This window comes from Lucilia sericata, unplaced genomic scaffold (genome assembly GCF_015586225.1).
Source record: "Lucilia sericata isolate MDLA Ls3-8-SP2 unplaced genomic scaffold, ASM1558622v1 Contig000693F_arrow, whole genome shotgun sequence".
NCBI classification, from domain to species: Eukaryota; Metazoa; Arthropoda; class Insecta; order Diptera; family Calliphoridae; genus Lucilia; species Lucilia sericata.
The window spans coordinates 161,596-180,011 of NW_023994696.1; the positions used below are offsets into that span (position 1 = coordinate 161,596).

The 18,416-nt window shown below is 29.2% G+C and overlaps 1 protein-coding gene across 1 annotated transcript in view; it reads right to left on the reverse strand.

Moving 5' to 3' along the window:
- The window catches only part of LOC119607423 (protein sidekick-2-like), a gene marked incomplete at its 3' end in the record, with an annotated part of 197,875 nt that overhangs the window by 158,371 nt on the left and 21,088 nt on the right, over window positions 1-18,416 (reverse strand). Inside the window, exon 2 of the mRNA XM_037961314.1 lies at window positions 5,320-6,316. Within this exon, the coding sequence (XP_037817242.1) occupies window positions 5,320-5,437 (118 nt within the window). The remainder of the gene's footprint in view (window positions 1-5,319; window positions 6,317-18,416) is intronic.

Consider the following 18,416-nt stretch of genomic DNA (forward strand, 5'->3'; position numbering starts at 1 on the left):
AACCTTGATTTATTTACTTACAAAAATTCAAAACAAAAATTAATTTCAATATGTATTTTAAAATATAATATTAAATCAAATTTATAATCCACTAGTTGATTTAGTAATGGTCAAGGGGTCATAAAATATCTCTGTTTTTTTTTAGTTGTAATATTATATTGGATTTTATTTAATATTAACAGCAACCAACAACAACATTATTATTTTTATGGTTGTAGTAGTTGTTTATTATTGAGGTTAAGTTGTTTGTTATTGGGATTTAATAATTTTAAATTTCAGTTTATATAAATCCAGTCTGGACATTTTGTCATACCTAGTTAAATGCAGGCAGAAATGGTTTATTATTTTATAAATAATGGCAGTGGGCTTGTTTTTTCTTGTTTGTATTTAAAATAACCCAGTGACAAATTTTTGCTTAAGTTCAGAGCTATACGATGGAAGTAGTGGTCGTGATTTTATATGTGGGCGTGGCTGGTCGCCTACTTCAATTAAAACAAAGATTGTAGTTTCTTTCAGACAGTTCTAGTTTAGTTCTAGTTCAGTTGTAGTTCAGTTCTAGTTCAGTTCTAGTTCGGTTCTAGTTCAGTTCTAGTTCAGTTCTAGTTCAGTTCTAGTTCAGTTCTAGTTCAGTTCTAGTTCAGTTCTAGTTCAGTTCTAGTTCAGTTCTAGTTCAGTTCTAGTTCAGTTCTAGTTCAGTTCTAGTTCAGTTCTAGTTCAGTTCTAGTTCAGTTCTAGTTCAGTTCTAGTTCAGTTCTAGTTCAGTTCTAGTTCAGTTCTAGTTCATTCTAGTTCAGTTCTAGTTCAGTTCTAGTTCAGTTCTAGTTCAGTTCTAGTTCAGTTCTAGTTCAGTTCTAGTTCAGTTCTAGTTCAGTTCTAGTTCAGTTCTAGTTCAGTTCTAGTTCAGTTCTAGTTCAGTTCTAGTTCAGTTCTAGTTCAGTCTAGTTCAGTTCTAGTTCAGTTCTAGTTCAGTTCTAGTTCAGTTCTAGTTCAGTTCTAGTTCAGTTCTAGTTCAGTTCTAGTTCAGTTCTAGTTCAGTTCTAGTTCAGTTCTAGTTCAGTTCTAGTTCAGTTCTAGTCAGTTCTAGTTCAGTTCTAGTTCAGTTCTAGTTCAGTTCTAGTCAGTTTCTAGTTCAGTTTATCTAGTTCAGTTCTAGTTCAGTTCTAGTTCAGTTCTAGTTCAGTTCTAGTTCAGTTCTAGTTCAGTTCTAGTTCAGTTCTAGTTCAGTTCTAGTTCAGTTCTAGTTCAGTTCTAGTTCAGTTCTAGTTCAGTTCTAGTTCAGTTCTAGTTCAGTTCTAGTTCAGTTCTAGTTCAGTTCTAGTTCAGTTCTTAGTTCAGTTCTAGTTCAGTTCTAGTTCAGTTCAGTTCTAGTTCAGTTCTAGTCTAGTTCAGTTCTAGTTCAGTTCTAGTTCAGTTCTAGTTCAGTTCTAGTTCAGTTCTAGTTCAGTTCTAGTTCAGTTCTAGTTCAGTTCTAGTTCAGTTCTAGTTCAGTTCTAGTTCAGTTCTAGTTCAGTTCTAGTTCTAGTTCAGTTCTAGTTCAGTTCTAGTTCAGTTCTAGTTCAGTTCTAGTTCAGTTCTAGTTCAGTTCTAGTTCAGTTCTAGTTCAGTTCTAGTTCAGTTCTAGTTCAGTTTCTAGTTCAGTTCTAGTTCAGTTCTAGTTCAGTTCTAGTTCAGTTCTAGTTCAGTTCTAGTTCAGTTCTAGTTCAGTTCTAGTTCAGTTCTAGTTCAGTTTAGTTCTAGTTCAGTTCTAGTTCAGTTCTAGTTCAGTTCTAGTTCAGTTTCTAGTTCAGTTCTAGTTCAGTTCTAGTTCAGTTCTAGTTCAGTTCTAGTTCAGTTCTAGTTCAGTTCTAGTTCATTCTAATTCAGGAAAATCGTTTCAATCGTTTTGCCATATATAGACTTCAAACGCATCCATAAACAAAGAAAATTATCAATAAATTTTCTTTTTATAGAAAAAAATTTTTTTTTCTTGAAAATTTTCAATAAGTTTTCTTTTTCTAAAAAATTTTCAATAAGTTTTCTTTTTCTAACAAATTTTCAATAAATTTTCTTTCTATAGAAAATTTTCTATACATTTTTTTATAGAAAATTTTCAAAAATTTTCTTTTTATAGAAAATTTTCAAGAAATTTTCTTTTTTGTGTAAAATTTTTAAAAAGTTTTCTTTTTGTATACAATTTTTAAGAAATTTTCTTTTTATAGAAAATTTTTACAAAAGCTTTTCAAGAAATTTATAATAAAACTTTTCTTTTTTTATGGAAAATGTTCTTTAGGTTTTCTTTTTTGGTGTAAAATTTTCTTTTCATAAACAATTTTTGTTGAATTGAATTTTTTTAAAAAATTTTTGGTAAGGTGTCTTTATAACAAAAATTTTTGTTTGCAAACGAAATGTTAAGTAAAATTTTTAGCTGGGTTATGTTTATTCCAGTAAAACATATTTATGTATATTATGTTGACTTTTATTTTCCAAGTTTTCATATTTATAATTCATTTAAAATCCAATAAATGTGCGGAAGTGTCACATAAATTTATTTTAAACGTCCTTCTCTGCCTTGTTTTTGCTGTTGTTGTCGATATTATTTTTAGTGTTTTTGTCGCTGGTGTTGTTATTATTTCATAAAATATTCCGGTGAAATATTTTTATTTATTTTTAACTTGATTTCAAGCAGAAAAAATAATATATATGTACATATTATTGGTAATTTTTCACTTCGGCTCTCTCCCTCACTCATACATCCAGTCTTCCACTTGTGGATGTTGTTTTATCCTTCACTCCTGTTTGCAGTGAGTAATTGATATTTTTTAAGAAATTTTATAAAATAAAGTACATAAATGCTTTAAGAATATGCTATTACCTGTTATATGCAGAACACTAAATATTAATCCTACGCTAAGTATTTATACTGCAGGATCAAGCGTTCTGAAGCAAAACAATGCTACTCATGAGAGCTTTCATTTATATTTTTATTACAACCCTACTCTAGATATCGTATAAAATTAGTAGGTACACCTAGGGATAGTTGTATCATTATTATTAAATAATTACAAAGTACAAAAGTTAATTAATTATAACCTAAAGCTAAAAATATTTTCAAGTTTTTGCGACAAACAATTTTGTTAAAATAAATCGGAAAAATATTAAAACTATTTATAGCCACAAAAGTAAATAACATTTCCTCTAACACCCGACATAAACGTAATAATTATCATACATTTTAAAATTGAAACAGGAAAAAAACTTATAATAATTTTCATTTTTTGTTCCGTTTTATAAATGTCAATAAGCTGTCAAGATTACTGATAGATAACACGCCAGTTAGTTTGTAATTTATTAATTAAAATCTATAAAATCAACGTGTGTAAATTATTATTTTATTATATAAACATCAAGTTTTAATTAAAATAATATTCATATTTTCTCATTTTTTGTTTGTCTTCTCAATGTTTATGTATGAGTAAAAATATTTACTTAACTTTTTTTTATTTTATCATTATTTTTGTTTCTTTTGTTGTTTGAGGCAAACAAATGATGACAGTTTTATTATTTATTTATGGAAATTTAATGATTTTTTAAATATACATAAATATAAACAAATTATATTTGTATTTGTTTGTAAAACATTTGTTTAAACAATGTATGCATATTTGTTTGAGTCTTAACAATAAAAAATATAATAGTAATAATTTAATAGCTGTAAAAAACAGATTGAGTTTTTGCACGAAGTTAATATTATAAAAAAAGAGAGGTCTTGGCTTTTTATTTGTAAAATAGGTGTGTTTATTATCGTGTAAAAGGATTTAATATATAATTTGATTCAACTATTATTTATAAAATCATAAAACTTTTTGAATATGTCACCAAATAATAAATGTTTTTCATGGAATCATGGAAATAAAATCCTTGCGATAGAATGAACTAAAACGTGAACTAGAACTGAACTAGACTGAACTAGAACTGAACTAGAACTGAACTAGAACTGAACTAGAACTGAACTAGAAAGAACTAGAACTGAACTAGAACTGAACTAGAACTGAACTAGAACTGAACTAGAACTGAACTAGAAACTGAACTAGAACTGAACTAGAACTGAACTAGAACTGAACTAGAAACTGAACTAGAACTGAACTAGAAACTGAACTAGAAACTGAAACTAGAATGAACTAGAACTGAACTAGAACTGAACTAGAACTGAACTAGAACTGAACTAGAACTGAACTAGAACTGAACTAGAACTGAACTAGAACTGAACTAGAACTGAACTAGAACTGAACTAGAACTGAACTAGAACTGAACTAGAACTGACTAGAACTGAACTAGAACTGAACTAGAACTGAACTAGAACTGAACTAGAACTGAACTAGAACTGAACTAGAACTGAACTAGAACTGAACTAGAACTGAACTAGAACTGAACTAGAACTGAACTAGAACTGAACTAGAACTTAACTAGAACTGAACTAGAACTGAACTAGAACTGAACTAGAACTGAACTAGAACTGAACTAGAACTGAACTAGAACTGAACTAGAACTGAACTAGAACTGAACTAGAACTGAACTAGAACTGAACTAGAACTGAACTGGAACTGAACTGGAACTGAACTGGAACTGAACTAGAACCGACAATATCGAAACAATCTCCCTCCACTGTGCGTGGTATGCACGTGATGGTATAACCATCGGAGCGTATGAAATATTTGTATATGCAAATAATATAAATCATACGCCCAGTTTAATTTCAAACGCTTGATACTGATTACTATTTATAAAGCTAAATGAAAATTATCTTCTCCTTAACATTATTAACCCTAGCTCTGGCACAAATACGGTTGCTTACGGGAAATACATTATAAAATATTTACATTTGTAAATAGTGCCAGAGCTAGGGTTAATACTAATCCCTTATTAGTCTACGTAAATATCGTATGTGCTAAAAAAAAGATTTAAAAAATGAGGTTTGTGCTAATATCGCGCTTATTATGTTGTTCATTTTCTGCTGCTATTACTGGTTAAATACTATTGTCGAATTCACAATCGATGTCGTATCGATGTAGCGTTGTATGTCATAAACATTTTTCAAATAAAATTTTTTGAAACAAAAACAAATAAATAAAGATATAATGCATTATTTTTTCATTGCAAATCTTAATATATTTATCGCCATACTATTTTAGTTTAAGATACACAATTAATTTTTTATTAGTATCATTATCTGCACCATAGTGCAAAATGTTTGATAGAGGTTATTCATATAAATTGTCATTATCTACTTTTTGATTAATACCAAATTTAATTAAAACTAAAAAATAAATATAAACAACTTACCAAATAAACGTCCAGCTAATGTATATGATGTTGCTGTTGTTAACAACAAAAGTCCAGTGAAACCATAAATGATGAGTCCTAAATGATTTTTATATTTCGCCGAAATACGCAAAGCCATCTTTTGAGGTTGATTTTATAGATATTTTTACAAGTATTTTATGGATTGTTAAAGTCGCTGAGACTGTAAAGCAATAGCTGCTGGTATATGTATTGAAATAATAATAAAAATATTGGACTATTTCGATACTTTATTTATTTTTTGCTTTATTACAGTTACAAATAATTTATTTATATTTTTATGTACAAATATGTATATATTTTACTGTTTAAACTGTTGTTGTGCATGTGTTTAAGTATTTTCTTTTGTTGCTTTAATTTTTTTGTCTATTTCGGTGGTTAAGTTACGATAAATTTGTTATTTTGTTGTGCAATTTCACTATTGTTTTAGAATCATCTCTTTTTTTAGTGGATAGTATACATTTTTGTTTTTTTTTTTATATTTGTTAGGTTGATAAAAATCTTTTTTTATTGTAGCAACAACAAAAACTATTTATTTTTTTCTAAAATATTTATATTTCCAGATAGTTTTCTATTATTTTTGTTGATTTTTATTACATGATTTCATATTTATTCTCACATGAATTTGTTTTTGCAATTGTTGTAGATTTTGTTGTATTCGTAGTTTTGTATTAGTCATTTGAATTTGTTGTTATATTCATTGTTGTTGCCGTTTTTGTTAGTAGCTTTATTATACAATTGCATTTTGTTGGAAATTTCTATGTTATTTTTATTTGTATGTATTTTATTTTTATTTGTAGACTTTAAATCATAAATTTCTATGACATTTCATTAAACCAGTAAAATATTTTCTTTCTTTCTCCCGCTCCTTCTTGGTTTCTGTATCTGCATATCAAAATCATAGAGAATTGTATGTTTATGTTTCCTTATTTATTTTCTCTTTTTTCAATTTCTATTCTAAATAAAGATATTGTTTAATCTGTAATACATTATAAAAAGACATACATATGTATATTAGTTATAATAATTTCATGTTTTATTTTTTATTTTCTGCTGAAAATCATGTTTTCTTAATTAAGGTTTCTTCAACAAATAAAAGAAATTTCATGTAAATAATTGAGTTATTTTCAAAAAACACATTAAAAATTAAATTAAAAAATTATAATATTATATGCATAGAAGTAAATTATTAAGGGTTAAACATTATTTATTTGTTTTTTTTTTTTTTCTTTAAAAAGTAAAGAAAAACATATTTGAAAAATTTGTGTTTAAACTTTTAAACCATACCTATGTTGCTAATATTTGTCTTAGACCAATTTGATATCATTAAAACAAAGTTAATTGTATGTACTTCAAAAAAGTTCAAGCAGAAATTTCCAATTGATTAAACACTTCTTCAAATAACAGCACAGTGGTTTTGGATTAGTCAAATTAGAACTCAACTAGTACTAGAATTGAACTAGAACTGAACTAGAACTGAACTAGAACTGAACTAGAACTGAACTAGAACTGAACTAGAACTGAACTACTAGAACTGAACTAGAACTGAACTAGAACTGAACTAGAACTGAACTAGAACTGAACTAGAACTGAACTAGAACTGAACTAGAACTGAACTAGACTGAACTAGAACTGAACTAGAACTGAACTAGAACTGAACTAGAACTGACTAGAACTGAACTAGAACTGAACTAGAACTAGAACTGAACTAGAACTGAACTAGAACTGAACTAGAACTGAACTAGAACTGAACTAGAACTGAACTAGAACTGAACTAGAACTGAACTAGAACTGAACTAGACTGAACTAGAACTGAACTAGAACTGAACTAGAACTGAACTAGAACTGAACTAGAACTGAACTAGAACTGAACTAGAACTGAACTAGAACTGAACTAGAACTGAACTAGAACTGAACTAGAACTGAACTAGAACTGAACTAGAACTGAACTAGAACTGAACTAGAACTGAACTAGAACTGAACTAGAACTGAACTAGAACTGAACTAGAACTGAACTAGAACTGAACTAGAACTGAACTAGAACTGAACTAGAACTGAACTAGAACTGAACTAGAACTGAACTAGAACTGAACTAGAACTGAAACTAGAACTGACTAGAACTACTAGAATGAACTAGAACTGAACTAGAAGACTAGACTGACTAGAACTGAACTAGAACTGAACTAGAACTGAACTAGAACTGAACTAGAACTGAACTAGAATGAACTGAACTGAACTAGAACTGAACTAGAACGAAACTAGAACTGAACTAGAACTGAACTAGAACTGAACTAGAACTGAACTAGAACTGAACTAGAACTGAAACTAGAACTGAACTAGAACCTGAACTAGAACTGAACTAGAACTGAACTAGAACTGAACTAGAACTGAACTAGAAGGAACTAGAACTGAACTAGAACTGAACTAGAAATGAACTAGAAACTGAACTAGAACTGAACTAGAACCTGAACTAGCACTGAACTAGAACTGAACTAGAACTGACTACTGACGAGAAAACTATGAACTAGAACTGAACTAGAACTGAACTAGAACTGAACTAGAACTGAACTAGAACTGAACTAGAACTGAACTAGAACTGAACTAGAACTGACTAACTAGAACTGAACTAGAACTGAACTATAACCAGAACTGAACTAGAACCAGAACTGAACTAGAACTGAACTAGAACTGAACTAGAACTGAACTAGAACTGAACTAGAACTGAACTAGAACTGAACTAGAACTGAACTAGAACTGAACTAGAACTGACTAGAACTGAACTAGAACTGAACTAGAACTGAACTAGAAAATGAACTAGAACTGAACTAGAACTGAACTAGAACTGAACTAGAACTGAACTAGAACTGAACTAGAACTGAACTAGAACTGAACTAGAACTGAACTAGAACTGAACTAGAACTGAACTAGAACTGAACTAAACTGAACTAGAACTGAACTAGAACTGAACTAGAACTGAACTAGAACTGAACTAGAACTGAACTAGAACTGAACTAGAACTGAACTAGAACTGAACTAGAACTGAACTAGAATGAACTAGAAACTGAACTAGAACTGAACTAGAACTGAACTAGAACTGAACTAGAACTGAACTAGAACTACTAGAACTGAACTAGAAACTGATCTAAACTGGCACTAAAACATAACCTAAATACAAATTAAGTAAAAAGCCTTCTTATGATAAATCTTGTAAGTGAAAGTCGCATATTAAACGTTTTTATCTTTTCATTCAAAATGGGTTTTCTGTATAAATTTCCACACTGTGCCACTTCAATTATTTCTCTCTTGAATTGGCTTAACTGTAGAATAATTTTTTTGTAAACTCAATTTTAATACAATAATAAAAATAAAGTAATAATACTTCTCGTTTAATAATAATGATAAATATAACCCCGCAGCATAAAAAGTGAAATGAACTTTAAATTTGCTAAAAGCATACTATAAAGGTAAAAAATACATACATAAATAAAGCTTTAAATTCACTTTTTTCATCATATACAACTGATTAAACGTTATAATCACAAAATAATTCACATTTTGTACAGCTACATGTGAAAAAGTATATGAAAAGAAACGTGTATTTATAGGTATTGAATAAAAAGAAAAACGAAAAATAAAACTAAAGAAAATTAATACATTTTTAATTAAATGTCAAATTAGTAAAAAGTGAAACTGTGTAGTGAAATGAAATCAGATTAAGGCATTTATTTTATGGGAATTAAGACTGTTGAAAAAAATTGGTTTCTTTCATTAAATTATCTCTGGAGTATTCAAGTTGATTTTGGTTTGTGGCTTAAATTAAATATAACTGATCGGTAATTGTTAATTTTATTTTCCTGTTTAAAAGGTCAAGCAGAAATTCGACTGCAAAAAGATTAACATTTTAAATATTGTACGAAAATATAAAGCTCATTTGTTAACAAGTAAATTCATACAACTCTGTATTTTAGTTAGATATTAGTTAAGCTTTTTATTTCTCATTGTATCTTAGCTGTATATATTTATACTATTTTAAGTAAATTCTTTTTAAATGCCGTACGTTAAGCACTCAGAAACTATATGTTTTTTGTGTTGCATTTTCAAGCTGCATTCAATTAACTTTCTTGCAATATTTTTCAGCATTCACATTTTACAACTGTATACTATTTACTTACAAATATTTATTCATATTTATAGACACACATTTATATGAAATATACATATAAATGCACATTTTCGTATATGACTTTCCAATAATACCAATAAACATAACGTTAAAAATATTTTTAATTTTAAAACAAGTTCAGTTGTAATGCAGTTCTAGTTCCGTTCTAGTTCTAGTTCAGTTCTAGTTCAGTTCTAGTTCAGTTCTAGTTCAGTTCTAGTTCAGATCTAGTTCAGTTCTAGTTCAGTTCTAGTTCAGTTCTAGTCAGTCTAGTTCAGTTCTAGTTCAGTTTAGTTCAGTTCTAGTTCAGTTCTAGTAGTCTAGTTCAGTTCTAGTTCAGTTCTAGTTCAGTTCTAGTCAGTCTAGTCAGTTCTAGTTCAGTTCTAGTTCAGTTCTAGTTCAGTTCTAGTTCAGTTCTAGTTCAGTTCTAGTTCAGTTCTAGTTCAGTTCTAGTTCAGTTCTAGTTCAGTTCAGTTCAGTTCAGTTCAGTTCTAGTTCAGTTCTAGTTCAGTTCTAGTTCATTCTAGTTCAGTTCTAGTTCAGTTCTAGTTCAGTTCTAGTTCTAGTTCAGTTCTAGTTCAGTTCTAGTTCAGTTCTATTTCAGTTCTAGTTCAGTTCTAGTTAATTTTAATAGTAAATCAGATTAAGCTATAAATATATTTCCATTATTATCTGATTTTGAGATCCAAGTTCTATGTTTACTGGGTTTCTTTAAAAAAAAAGAGGAAAAATAAAATAATATTACACAAATGGTGTCCTTTTCGACATGCACATGTGCGTCTTTTATGCGTCAATGTTTGAGTTTGTGCATGTAGAAGTAGGTGAAGGAAGAAGTGAGGCATAAGTGCGTGTGTGGGTGTTACAAATTTGACTGTAGATTTGTGTACATCTGAATATTTTATATGAATGTTTTGTATAAGAATTATTATTGTTGTTGCAAGAGATGTTCAAATGTATTTTACAAAAAAATGAAAAGGAAAAACTCAAATAAAAGGCAAATGTTGTTTGCCTTTAGCATTCTTATGAATGAAAAGTAAATATGTGAGAAGTGCATTTAATGTTAGTATAAAAAAGTTTTATTTTTTTTTTTTTTGTTTGAATGATTTATACAAAAACGCTTAAGCTATTAAAATAGTTTATAAACTGTTTCATACATTTCCGACAAATATAAAAAAGTGCAGAGAGAAGGAAAATTATTAAAGTTTTTTTTTAGTTTTTGGTAAATAATTAGCTCTAATGAAAATTAAAACATTTTAAATATATGAAGGGAAATGTTTAAAAGTTGTTCAAAAGAAATGTTAGAAAGATATTAAGAGGAATTTAAATGTCTTTCTAAGGCTCTAAATATAATCTTCACACATTAGAATTTCTAACAAAGTATTGACTTATGACAATACTAAAATTTAATTTCAGTCACTTTTATGATTTAATTTTTATTTAATCTCTAAATCTTCTTTCTTAAGAAAGCTAATCAGTCATTTGATTTTAAATTAACTATGAACTTTAGGCTTGTAAAATAAAAAAAAGATATAAATTATTATATAAAAATTAATAACGTATATAATTTTTGTATCAAATATCGGGAAATCGTAATAATCGGAATGCGTTTACCAAATCCCCAGATCATTATTGAGAAACATTGCTCTATTGGGGTGTTTTCCATAAAATCTTGTTTATTTTTATATTCCAAATATAGTGATTAATTTATGGTTTATCTAATTCTCATTTTAAATGATATTTTTCCTTTATAATTTTTAAATTTGTCCACCTTAAGTAATAAGTAATATGAAATACACTTTTCTCTTAAATATTACTGCTTTTCTTTTCAATAATTTTGCTTCAAAATATTATTTTTTTTTACTTAGCCATTATCTTTTAAAGTCCGCCAATCTACTGGTTGGTTGTGTCAGTCAGTATCTCTAAATATCTGTCTGTCTGTCCAGACTGTCTGCCAGTCAGTCATTTCATGTCTTAGTTGTTGTGCTACTTAAAAGATTTTCAAATTGTGCTTGAATAAATTTTACTTATTTCTCTTTATTTTTTCTTCTTAGCTTAACTTTTTTGTTTGTTTTTCCTGTACAAAATAAACTATTTTTCACTCTTTTTTAAACATTTTACTTAAGAAAAAAAAAAAAACACAATAAGAAAAAAACTCATTTTCAAAACTGACACATTCTCTGAAGAACGAAGAAACGAATATGATGATAAACTTGTATTATATAATATTTCTGTAGTTAAAATCCATAAGCACCTAAGTCGATTTATATTAAACTAATAAAGTATTACATTGAATTGAAATTTCTCGAGCAATTTTTAATGAAATAACATAAACACATATATGAGTGTTATGGATACTATTGTTGGATTGTTGTATTTGCTTATATACTGCAAATTTTGTTCCCAAAAAATGTAATTTTTGAGTTAGACTATTATAGTTTATAAACATAAATTTCTCTCCTAAAGCTTTCTTAAAAATAGTGCTATATTTGGTAAAAGGAAAATATATTTTGTTGTTAGAAAAATACATATAAAATAAAAATGTTTGAAATAAAAGGTGGTAAATAAATGTTGTCTTTACACTGAGTCGACTGAGTAGACTTAATGTCTGTAAAATTGTTGCTGCTGCTATTATTGTAGTTGTAGTTTTTCTTTAGACCAACAAAAGCCTACAATGAATCTATTCTTGGCATTTTTATATCTTATTTTTATTTTCTATACATTTCTGGTATCATTTTTAGTTACAATTATATCTATTTTTTCTAAGTCTTCTGTCTTAAGTTAAGGTGTTTTGTTTTAGACAAAAAGAAAAAAGATTATTTTACTCAACCATTCATTTTACATTTGAACATTTACTGCCTTGACTACACCTACAATAAAAAGGTATTTGAACTTTTAAGTGTCATATTCTTTACATTTTTGTCTCTTTTTTTGCTAGTAAAAAGTAATTTTTCTTTTAATAATGTTTCTCAAAGAAATTTAATCGGTCATTGGTTTAAAATAAATCCAACTTTAAGCATTTTATTAGAAAATTTGCCATTTTTAAGAATTTTATGTAAAGGATATGATATGATTTTATTACAATTCTAGGAAAAAAAAAAAACAAAGTAATATTTAGAATATATTACAGGATTTTAAGGCATTTTCGTTAAGCACTTTGATGTATAAGAAATAGTTATGAATAAGTTTTTTATTGAGAGGGATGGGAAATAAAACGCCAAAGTAGTACAGACTACAACTATAAAAGCCTCTAGTTCTAGTTCAGTTCTAGTTCAGTTCTAGTTCTAGTTCAGTTCTAGTTCAGTTCTAGTTCAGTTCTAGTTCAGTTCTAGTTCAGTTCTAGTTCAGTTCTAGTTCAGTTCTAGTTCAGTTCTAGTTCAGTTCTAGTTCAGTTCTAGTTCAGTTCTAGTTCAGTTCTAGTTCAGTTCTAGTTCAGTTCTAGTTCAGTTCTAGTTCAGTTCTAGTTCAGTTCTTTCAGTTTCTAGTTCTTCTAGTTCATCTAGTTCAGTTCTAGTTCAGTTCTAGTTCAGTTCTAGTTCAGTTCTAGTTCAGTTCTAGTTCAGTTCTAGTTCAGTTTCTAGTTCAGTTCTAGTTCAGTTCTATTCAGTTCTAGTTCAGTTCTAGTTCAGTTCTAGTTCAGTTCTAGTTCAGTTCTAGTTCAGTTCTAGTTCAGTTCTAGTTCAGTTCTAGTTCAGTTCTAGTTCAGTTCTAGTTCAGTTCTAGTTCAGTTCTAGTTCAGTTCTAGTTCAGTTCTAGTTCAGTTCTAGTTCAGTTCTAGTTCAGTTCTAGTTCAGTTCTAGTTCAGTTCTAGTTCAGTTCTAGTTCAGTTCTAGTTCAGTTCTAGTTCAGTTCTAGTTCAGTTCTAGTTCAGTTCTAGTTCAGTTCTAGTTTCAGTTCTAGTTCAGTTCTAGTTCAGTTCTAGTTCAGTTCTAGTTCAGTTCTAGTTCAGTTCTAGTTCAGTTCTAGTTCAGTTCTAGTTCAGTTCTAGTTCAGTTCTAGTTCAGTTCTAGTTCAGTTCTAGTTCAGTTCTAGTTCAGTTCTAGTCAGTTCTAGTTCAGTTCTAGTTCAGTTCTAGTTCAGTTCTAGTTCAGTTCTAGTTCAGTTCTAGTTCAGTTCTAGTTCAGTTCTAGTTCAGTTCTAGTTCAGTTCTAGTTCAGTTCTAGTTCAGTTCTAGTTCAGTTCTAGTTCAGTTCTAGTTCAGTTCTAGTTCAGTTCTAGTTCAGTTCTAGTTCAGTTCTAGTTCAGTTCTAGTTCAGTTCTAGTTCAGTTCTAGTTCAGTTCTAGTTCAGTTCTAGTTCAGTTCTTCAGTTCTAGTTCAGTTCTAGTTCAGTTCTAGTTCAGTTCTAGTTCAGTTCTAGTTCAGTTCTAGTTCAGTTCTAGTTCAGTTCTAGTTCAGTTCTAGTTCAGTTCTAGTTCAGTTCTAGTTCAGTTCTAGTTCAGTTCTAGTTCAGTTCTAGTTCAGTTCTAGTTCAGTTCTAGTTCAGTTCTAGTTCAGTTCTAGTTCAGTTCAGTTTTCTACTTCAGTTCTAGTTCAGTTCTAGTTCAGTTCTAGTTCAGTTCTAGTTCAGTTCTAGTTCAGTTCTAGTTCAGTTCTAGTTCAGTTCTAGTTCAGTTCTAGTTCAGTTCTAGTTTTCTAGTTCAGTTCTAGTTCAGTTCTAGTTCAGTTCTAGTTCAGTTCTAGTTCAGTTCTAGTTCAGTTCTAGTTCAGTTCTAGTTCAGTTCTAGTTCAGTTCTAGTTCAGTTCTAGTTCAGTTCTAGTTCAGTTCTAGTTCAGTTCTAGTTCAGTTCTAGTTCAGTTCTAGTTCAGTTCTAGTTCAGTTCTAGTTCAGTTCTAGTTCAGTTCTAGTTCAGTTCTAGTTCAGTTCTAGTTCAGTTCTAGTTCAGTTCTAGTTCAGTTCTAGTTCAGTTCTAGTTCAGTTCTAGTTCAGTTCTAGTTCAGTTCTAGTTCAGTTCTAGTTCAGTTCTAGTTCAGTTCTAGTTCAGTTCTAGTTCAGTTCTAGTTCAGTTCTAGTTCAGTTCTAGTTCAGCACTAGTTCAGTTCTAGTTTAGTTCATCTAACACTTTGAGTATATAAAAAAGTTTTAAAAATACACCTGAATAACACTATTTTATTTACAATGTTTATACCATTCAAATAAAAAGAATTCATAGCAACAACATTGAAAACAAAAATTTAAGTAAAAGTTGATAAAAGAGTCTCATAAATAAGAAATTAATAAGACAGAAAACTCGTTAATATTGTCTTAACAGAAAAATAAAGATAAAAACCCAGCACAAAACGAAATAACAAAAACGTAAACACAACGCGGAAGCGGAAATATACTCTCGCATACAAACAAACACACTTGAATACATTCAAAAAACCCCAAAAATAAAAGGAGATGCTGCAAAATATAAGAAGCAATTTTTCTTAAACACAGGAAACACATGTGAATAAAAGAAGCATTTAAAGCTTAGATTTTATAAACTGTTTTTATAAGTTTTCCACTTCTCTTTTTCCGAAAAATACAAGATAACAACAAACAGCCGGAAAAAGGTGCATTTAAGAAGAGAAAAAAGACAAAAAGAAAAAAATATATAATAAAACAACTAAAAAATTCAAGAAAAACTTATAGGTTTAAGTTAAATAAAAAAAGACTATAAACGGTTAAAGATGAAGAAGACTAATATTATAAATATTTTATGGGACATGCGACAAAAAAAAAAGACAACAACAGCAAGCACTCAACCGAGATACATACATACATATGTATGTATATGTATATATGTCCATAAGTATATTGAAATAACAACAACTGGTTTCTCAAAATGATTTCACTTGTTCTGTGATGCTTATTATTTCTATTTTGTTATTTTTATTTGGCCTGTATATTTACAGGAGCTACTAGTAGTTGTTTTTAAGAAAATAACTATAACAAAATGGGTTGTAGCTACAATATATATGTATGTATATAAATGTATTATATTTGCTACATATAATAACAAAAACTTAAGTCTTAAATATCATAAGGATAAGAAAAAGTGAGCTATAAAGATGAGGAGTTGAGTAGAGTGTACAACAAAGTAAAGGTACGGAAAAAAAACTAGCGAACATAAAAATATGTGTTGTGAGATAAATTAGTTATTATTAGGGAAGTGAGAGAGCCAGGAAAAGACTTTAAATAGTAGAAGGTAGAACAGTTTTTTAAAGAACCCTTAAGAAATTGTCTAATATTTCAGGAAAATATATTTGAAAACAAGTTTAGAAAGTAAGTTGAAGCAAAGCACATTAAAATATTATTAAAAGAACTTGCACTTCTTGTCCGTCCCGAGAAATAAAATAAAAATTTTCATTAATAAAACTCAACATGTCGAATAAGTAATAAAATATTACTCACACTACATGTAGTTCTTTCAATACTTTTAGGACGATTTATATAAGTACGAAATTAGTGTAGTAAATACATTTTTAAATTCAATTTATAACAGATTTTTATTGTAACGGTTATTTCAAATAATACTGCTCATTACGCTTCACTATAAACTCACACAATTATACTCAAAACTGTCATAATTTGCCTATAACAAAACAGCTCAAAGAAGCAAGATATGCACAATACTACTCATCCAAGACACTAGTACCTGACCATAAAATCCATTTAAAGACTTTTTCCCTAATCCAATTTCTTAAGGAAAAATGTTAGCTGTAACTGAAAACATCAGCCAAAGCAACCAACCAACCAGGCAAACAACCATCCATCTACTGGTAGTTGCGCTATAACGATGTATAATGTTTTGTAAAACAATCTTCTTGTCGTTATTGTAATTGTTGATGATGTTGTTGTAGATGTTTTTGTATATATAGGAAAAAATGCAAAAAAAAAAAATAAATATGAAGGACGATTTCGTAAAAGAAAATATTATGCTTAATGCTACTACTTGTTTCACAAAACCCCAGTTTTTGTTGTTATTTTTATACAATTTTTCTATTTTGCTTGAACTCTTTAGAACAAAAATATGACACCAAAAACATTTTTATAAAAATAAAAACTGATTCATATAAAAAAAGTGGGAGAAATGAAAAAAATAAATATAAAAAAACAGACAATTTTGAAACTATTATTCTAAACACGTACGAAATGAGCAGAAAATAAAAAGAAATCATAAAAAAACTCAACGCAGCTGATAATGTTTTCTAGAAGTTTTTTTTCATTATTTTCCTATAGCATTCTCTGCATTAAGAAGGAAAAAAAAACAAGAAACAATAATACAAAACAAATAAAAAACAATAATTTTCATTCATAAAATTGAAAACAAAACAGAAAAATACTTTTGCTCTCTTCAGCTAACAAATGAAGCTACAAAAAAAAAAATACAAATCTTTTATTGTATTAAGAAGAGAGTGAGAAAAAAAACTGAAGCTAAAACACTTAAACAGCCAACAATTGTATGATTATTGTTGGTTGTTAAAGGAAAATGTACCCAATTACTCATACAGACACCCACTTTAATATAGAAATTCTTTTTTATACACAAACGCACACTTAGATTTTCATATACACGCACTCATCCATATACTAATATCAGAAAAAGAGACAATAATAACAGGAATGTAGAACTTAGTTGCGAAATAGGTTATCTACACTCTTGTTATTATACTCTGCACCTTTGTGAGTTTGTCATTCCATTTGGAATTTCTATAATATAAATTTGTGACTCGCAGTCTATTTAAACATGTCCATCTGTCTGGATTTTGGTACGGTTTTGGTATATTTGTCATTCCGTTTGTAGCACATCGAAATATTGACCATAGACCCAAAAAAGTATATATATTCTAGGTCCTTATTAAATTCTAAGACGATCTAGCCATGTCTGTCCGTCTGTCTGTCTGTTCAATGCCCGAGCTAGAGAGTTGAAATTTTCCACAAATATTTCTTACAGGTAAGGTTGTTTGGTATTGAAAATGGGCAATATCGGTCAACGTTTTTGCATAGTCCCCGTACAAGTTCACGCCCATTACTGGCTTAAAAATACGAGTATAGCGCTGAAATTCGATATAAGTAAGTTTCTTACAATCAAAAATCTATCTACCGAATTTTATGAGGACCGGTTCCAACGCCGTTTCAGTAGCAACTCCGTTAAGTTTTTTCAAGAGCAATATTCTCAGATTCTTTCTTCGAAAGGCTGAAAATAGGTGGAATAATCTAGACACATATAAAGTGGTCAAGACATTGTGGCCCTCCTTCAATGAGAAACGCACAAGACTCCTTATAAACCGAAGTAGACAGGATATATCGAGATTGATAGCAGTAATAACAGGACACTGGGTAATAGGCAGACATGCAAGTCCCTTTCAATGATCACTGTCGCAGTTGCAAAGACAGGGAAAAGGAAGAAACGGTCCTCCATCTCCTCTGTGAATGCCCTGCTTTGGCCGTAAAGAGAAACCGCTTTCTTATCAATTACTTCATATCTAACCTTGTTACGATATCTGAGTCTAGGCTCAATGATATCCTCAGATTTCTCACAGCAACAAGCTGGATCTAATACTATAAATACTATATCTTACAAGTGGAGTGGTCCGGTCAAAACGGAGTCTCTTCGACTCTACTTGACAGTTCGCGTGTAGTGAACTACCACGTAAACCAACCAACCCTACCCCCCATATAAGCTCCCCTTCAGAAAATTACTTTAACGCTCATTGCTGCCTTAATAATACAAATATAACGATTTAATTCGACATAAGCAAGTTTCTTATGAGTTAAAATCTCTCTACCAAATTCTATGAGGATTCGTCCACAATTGACTCTACTTTTCTTTAAAAATAAAAAAAGTTTATATTTCTCTTACTGCGTTAATCCATTTGGCTTCTAAAACATTACAAAAATAATAATAGTTTATATTTATATTTTTTTTTGGTTTGTGTAGTAGTAAAGTGGTT